Below are 6,961 nucleotides of genomic sequence, written 5' to 3' on the forward strand. Positions count from 1 at the left end.
CCAATTTGGACACAAGGCCAAATCTATTAAATATTGCTGGGCCCCAGTTGGCATAATCATTTATATAAAACAAGTATTTGAGACACCACTTTTTCTGCCCAGTTTACATTACTTAACACCTCTGATGAGACGTGTCAAACTCAAGTCAAGACTTGTCTGTTTGGACACCACTTGTCTAAAAGCCTCAAAATTTACTTCCGTGGGACCCATTGGCATACAAGGTGCACTTAGTGTGTGTTTTGGACACCACCTTTTGTAAGATGTTTAAAAGTAATTTTTTGGACTTGTCCCTTGGCATATAACAAATCTACCAAGGTCCTGTTTCGATTAACCCCACTTTGGTAAAATGCTTGCTATGTCTCATTATCAACCTATTCTACTATAACACATACACGTATACCCATGCACCATGCTTGTTTAGCCATTCCGGTGCCGTGTTCCATCATCACTACCACTGCATTTGAATTGTTTCAATGTAATTTAGATAAGCGTAGTTCACATTACGTAAGTCAGCCACTTATGGAAGTAAAACCCTCTTCGAAATATTGGTTTATGCCTAATTTTTTTAGATGCTATTCCAATTCCCTTTTAGCTCGATTTATGCCTTTGTAACGTATAACACATTTAACTTTCTAGATTTATGCCTTTTTTCCAATATGTCCGATACATCGACCGTTTACCGCGCTGTAAACTTATATTCTTGGGGTCTATTTACATCCAAGATAGCCCAATCATGGTGAATACATGTCCATTATATGGCAGATAACATGTAAAATAACAGTCTTAACAACCTTGCAATTCAGTCCAAAGTTGAACTGGCTTTGTATTGGTGTGAGCCTTTTTTATAACACTTCCATTTCATGCCTTTACCATACTGATAATATCATAATTACCAAGTATATCTTCAGTTTTTGTCGGTGTTTACCTTATCCTCCTTTCATGCCCTTTTAATCTCAGTAGGTTTGTACAAAACTAACATTAATAAATTCCACATATTAGGTCTATTTAATGCCATTTCCATTCTGCTACTATCATAGCAGTATGTCATAGTAGCAACAGTTACCTTATCCCCCTTTCATGCCCTTTTAGCTCAGTTTATTGTACAAAACTGTGGTAGCAGTATATTAATGTTTGAATTATTAACCTTATCCCCCTTTCATGCCCTTTTCGATCAGTTTAATTGGACAAAACTAATCTAATTGAACTTTTTGTACGCTCAAACTTATATTCGAGTCCAAATGTTACACACTCAGCTTGCCATACGTTTGCTCACACCATTTAAATTTTTCTAATCCATTTTCTACTCTGCCATGTACTATGGTGAATGCTATGACAATGGTGGTCAAAGACTTCCACCATTGGCTGCATCTTTCCCACGTACGTCGCATTGAGGTCATCTTTTATGCTGCATGCAGTCTCTACTAGTTCTTCTAATTATTTCTTGACTACTGAGGCAATGCCTGCTTTAGCTAATCCAATGCCCTGTATATAACAGGTTTCCAATACATGCTACATCCATTATTTCAATGATATCTGTTGGTAACTGATTTGACATTGTTCAGGTCTGAAAATGGTGGAGACAGTGAGTAACTTTAATTGAAAGCAGCATCCATTCCAACATCTTCCAGAGGCTTTTTATGTAAAATCAACCAACTGTGCTCCACCACAAACCACGATGTCATTAGGCTTCCGTGTAAGATTTATTTGAACTACTCGATGTCATTGAGTTAGAGGGGACAACATATTCCAGATTATTATACATGTTTTTGTTAGCAACATATTATTCTATACAGTTGGATTCATCAGTCCAACTGTATAGAATTGATCCGGTCATTTTATAAGGGAGTGAATTTGGTCAGTAAACTGATATCCAGATTTGATGCTTGTACCAGATTAATAAAATAAAAATAACGCAGATCTGAATTTTATTATGCTTCCATCTGTATTTCATAACCAACACTAAATCTGTAAAGGGCTCAGGTATTCAGTGTGACCTTTCAACCAGGGGTAATTTTTCCAGCGGAAACTAGTTGGTTTTCCAACCCCTACACTCGTGAATATGTTCTAGACCTTCTGATAATTTCCCGACTAGTGAATATTCAAAGCACCAGAATATGATGTCAGACCATTTCCACCAGTGGTCTGCTTATATCTTAATGTAGATGGATATAAGAGGCAGTGCATCTGTATAAACATGAACTTTTCTAGTTACTGAGGGGTTTAAACCTAATTATCTGTTTTGGACTCCTCTTTCTTGAAAGTGAATGTATGGTCATGGTTAACAAGTATTACAATAAGACTAATAATCAAATCTATGAAAACAGGCAATTGGGAGAAAATTTGCACAAGCATAGCATGGAAGATCATAGGCATGTTATATTCCAAAATCATGTCTAGTATAACAAGCAACATTTAGCATATACGAAATGGGATAACTAATCCTCTGATTACCAAAGTTTCCTCATTCCAAGTCAAAGTAGAGAGAGCAACCACGCTGGACCACTTCTTCATCTGTCTTATGCTTCACACGGGCGTACAGTTTGTGCTCAACTGTCCTTGGAAGAAAGAACAGTCAGGCGCTGTCTACAAACGGAGGAAATAAAAACAGATGTCAAGCACCAACATGTATCAAGATACAAGAAAAAGATTTTGTACGCCCATGATAGTACTATCAATATCATGGTACGAAAAGTGGCTTGTGTGTCAAACATCTTTTTCTCCTAATTTGCATGTATTCATGAAAACAACAATGGAAGCATTACCCGGCCATTTCAATAGCTATGTAGAATTGATTAACATATGCCTCCATTAATTAGAGACTACAAGCATTAAATAAAAGGAAATGATAAACCATCAATCTAAAATAGTCCAGGCAATGGAATTGAGGTTTTAGATCAATACCATCGCTATCCACAGCAGGCATGTTCTCCATATCAAATTGCCGGTTAAGGTCTTCATCATCAACACAATCCTCATCGTCAGTTTCTCTACACAATTGTTCAGGTGACATGGTTGACGAATCAACCGGCAAGTTGTCTGAATCTCCTCGGGTCAGTGGATTGAGCGTCTCCGGGCTAGTTTCATTAACTGAGACATAATGAATAACATCAGTATCACTCTCATCTTCAGTTTCAAGAGTCTCCGACCCATCATCGTCATCATCAGCATCATCATGCACGTCCGAGGTCTTGTGGCGAATATTATAAACATTCCTATTGGTTATCTTGTGTACCGCATGCCAACTTCCCCCCCAATTCGGGTCCTTGATGTAGAATACTTGCAACGTTTGGCAAGCGAGGGCGAACGGCTCATCTTTATACCATTGCCTAGAAGTATTAACACTCGTGAAGTGCTCCCCAACATGTATCCCCCTTCTTCTATCACCAATGTCCCACCAATCACATTTAAACAAGAAACACTTACGCCACCCCATATAGCGTAATTCTATGATGTCTTGCAACACGCCATAGAAGTCAACAGGCACTCCTTCATGGTCGCCATGAACAACAACCCCATTGTTTTGGGTGCGGCGACGCCCTTCAAGCTCCTTTGTGTGAAATCGAATTCCATTCATTATACAACCGGCATATCTCGCCACCAATGGATCTGGCCCACATGCTAAAGCAAATATGTCATCGGTCACCGCGGGGGGAGTCATTGCATGCAAATCGGCAATCTAACATTAAAGTATTTGACATGTCATTACAGTAATATAGAAAGTGACGTTATCACTTTTATAAACTAAAATGATTGGTAAATGAAAAAAGAGAATAACATACACGTGTTCTGAACCACATTGGGAATTGCATTTGGTGCCTATGCTCGAAGTTACTTGGGTCCTCTTCTTGCATATTGTTACGGTGGTCCCTACAAAGATTCATGCTTTAATAACGTATTCAACATGACGTACACGAAGTAGAATGTTGAACATGCTTTACAAGGGTGTACTTACTCTAAATAGTCCTCAATCTCCGGGCAATTATTAAGGACATACCACGTGGCCTTGGCCAACAGAGCTTCATCTAATTTTGAAATTTGGGCTGCCCCTAGAGGGCGAACCTTTTGGGAGAAAACCGATAAACTTGGCTCTAGGGAGCTCTGCCCAACTGTGTCAATGTTCCGTTCCTCTCGATTATGTCTAGTCTCGATATCATTCAAGTACATAGAGCAAAATGTCAGGCACTCCACATGCAAATATGCCTCTGCAATTGAGCCTTCTGGATGGGCTCTGTTGCGGACATACCGTTTGAACTTACCCATATACCTCTCGAAAGGGTACATCCACCTGTATTGGACAGGTCCTGCTAGCAAAGCCTCATCTGGCAGATGAATAGCAAGGTGCACCATGATATCGAAAAATGCAGGCGGGAATATCATTTCCAGTTTGCAAAGAATGATGGGAATATTAGCTTGAAGCCGTTTCAACACTGTTATGTCAAGTGTTCGACCACATAATTCCTTGAAAAACGAACACAACTCTATTAAACATCGACGCACATCGGGTCGTAGGTACCCACCAATAACAACCGGCAACAAATATTGCATCAAGATATGACAATCATGACTCTTCATACCCATGATTTTTCCTTTAGAAACGTTGACACACCGGGCAATATTCGAGGCAAAGCCGTCAGGAAATTTAACTTCTGACAAGCGTGCACAAAAACTCCTCCTCTCATTTACGTTTAACATATAACAACCAAGACTCATAGAAGTTTGATTACCATGATGCTGTAAATGTAATTCTTTCCTCAGTCCAAGATCTTCCAAATCCCTACGCGCAGTAGCGGTGTCCTTGCTTTTGCCTTCAATATTCATCAAGGTTCCCAAAACGTTATCACAAATATTTTTCTCAATATGCATGACATCCAAGTTATGTCTCAATCCCAAGTCTAACCAGTATGGTAGGTCAAAGAAGATACTTTTTTTTGTCCAGTTCAATTCATTTGGTGTACGTTTCCTCTTCTTTAATAATTTACCAAAATGCACATTTGAGACCTCATGTAATTGCTCCATTAAAGCTTGACCCTCCAGAATTTTCGGTTTGAGACGGTGTTCGTCCTTACCATTAAAAGCTGCCTTTTTCCTTCTCCAAGCATGATCTAGCACCAACCACCGACGATGGCCCATATAACAATGTTTCCGGCCATTCACAAGCCACAAAGAATCTGTTTCTAAGTTACATGTAGGGCATGCCAACTTACCCTTCGTGCTCCAACCAGACAGATTTGCATATGCAGGAAAGTCGTTGACGGTCCAGAGTAACGCAACCCTCAATTGAAAAGATTCTCGTTTGTATGCATCATATGTATGAATTCCCTCTACCCATAATTCTGTCAACTCATCTATTAGGGGACGCAAGAACACATCAATATCATTTCCCGGTGCCCTTGGTCCAGGGATCAATAATGACATCATCACGTATGGATCTTTCATGCATAACCAAGGTGGCAAGTTGTACGGCACAAGTAGCACTGGCCAAATGCTGTACGGTTTGCTCATATTATTAAATGGGTTGAACCCATCACTTGCTAGACCAAGTCTAACATTACGAGGATCTTGAGCAAACCAAGGATGTTTGTTATCAAAATCTTTCCATACAGTAGAATCAGCTGGATGTCTCATGAAGTTGGGGTCGTCAACACGCTCTTCTACATGCCATCTCATGGATTGGGCAGTCTTTTTAGACATAAACAGCCTTTGCAACCGCGGCTTCAAAGGGAAATATCGGAGGACTTTTTGGGGTATCCTCTGTTGGTTAGTTGTACTTAAGGCCCACCTAGATGCATTACATTTAGGGCACTCGTCTTTATTAGCATGATCCTTCCAAAACAATGCACAATCATTTGGGCATACATGGATCTTTGTGTAACTAAATCCCAAACCCTGCTGTAAGCGGCGAGCATCGTGGTATGAGGCGGGGAACAGTGCTTGAGGAAATGCTGCTTGCAACAGCTTAATAACCATGTCAAAAGACTTCACAGTCCAACCCCCAACTGTCTTTATGTGAAGCAACTTGACTATGAATGATAGTTTCGAAAAGTTGGTGCAGTTTGGATAAAGTGGCTTTCGTGCATTTTCCAGTAACTCGTCGAAATTACCTAGTATCGGAGCCTCAGCGGTGTGTCGTGACGGCCCGTCATCTACATAAAATTCTGTTCTACCAGAATTATCCATAAAGGATCCCACACGGATGTCATCTAACATCTCATCTACATCATCAATGTAGTCATTGCAGTTACCATCATCAGGAACTTCTTCATCAGAAAATGCGGGGTCATTTTCTGTATCCTCCTCGCCGTGGAAAATCCATGCAGAATAAGATGTATCAATACCTATGATGAACAAGTGATCCTGAACCAATGAATAAGATGTATCCATCTCCTACATGGACACCTAATGCAGTCTCTACCCGGTGAATGGGCCTTTGCCAGCTCTATGAAATGTTTGACGCCTTCAGCATATTCGATAGAATGCATTCTATCTTCAATATGCATCCAAGCCTTATCCATCTGTATGTGTGACAAGGAATGGTACGAGTTAACAAGGATATGAGAACACTTCTGGTTTGAATATGACGGTTAAAGAAAGCAAGTATATCTAATTATCATGAAACTAGTTGAAGGAAAGCCCCAACCAGCATGCGAACAACCTTGCAAAGTTTAATTAATATAGAAAGATCGAGAGCAATACGTATGGATTTATAACTGTTAGTACATGATATTGAAGGGGGTAGCCAAAACTTTTTGTTGAACATTGGATGACTCTAACACGGTTGTTACTAAAGGCGGTGTAAGGATACCTGGTAAATGGGCTCAATCCTATTGGACACCACCAATTTAGTTTTATGGATGATATGCCCTACTCTCATAGATCCGAGTATACATCCAATATAGTGAACTGTGCATATTCTAAATTGCTCCTTACTATAATGAAGAAGAAAGAATGTTGTCAAGGAATA

The 6,961-nt window shown here is 39.8% G+C and overlaps 1 protein-coding gene across 1 annotated transcript; it reads right to left on the minus strand.

The window, feature by feature from the left end:
* Positions 1-2,461: 2,461 nt before the first annotated feature.
* Positions 2,462-6,381, minus strand: LOC122276905. Its single transcript, XM_043086799.1, has 4 exons — positions 3,953-6,381; positions 3,780-3,867; positions 2,902-3,676; positions 2,462-2,550 (listed from the first exon to the last, which is right to left on the minus strand). The coding sequence occupies exons 1-4, from the start codon at positions 6,379-6,381 to the stop codon at positions 2,462-2,464; spliced, it is 3,381 nt and encodes a 1,126-aa protein (XP_042942733.1).
* Positions 6,382-6,961: the final 580 nt, after the last annotated feature.

Source organism: Carya illinoinensis, chromosome 9 (assembly GCF_018687715.1).
Source record: "Carya illinoinensis cultivar Pawnee chromosome 9, C.illinoinensisPawnee_v1, whole genome shotgun sequence".
Classification (NCBI taxonomy): Eukaryota; Viridiplantae; Streptophyta; class Magnoliopsida; order Fagales; family Juglandaceae; genus Carya; species Carya illinoinensis.

Excerpts from the sequence above, each read along its gene's own strand:
- LOC122276905 (XM_043086799.1), bottom strand. The coding sequence starts at position 6,381 with ATGGATACATCTTATTCATTGGTTCAGGATCACTTGTTCATCATAGGT. Across the intron at positions 3,868-3,952 it reads GAGATTGAGGACTATTTAGA|GGACCACCGTAACAATATGC; the intron begins GTAAGTACACCC and ends GAATCTTTGTAG. Across the intron at positions 2,551-2,901 it reads GCCTGCTGTGGATAGCGATG|TTGAGCACAAACTGTACGCC; the intron begins GTATTGATCTAA and ends TTCCAAGGACAG.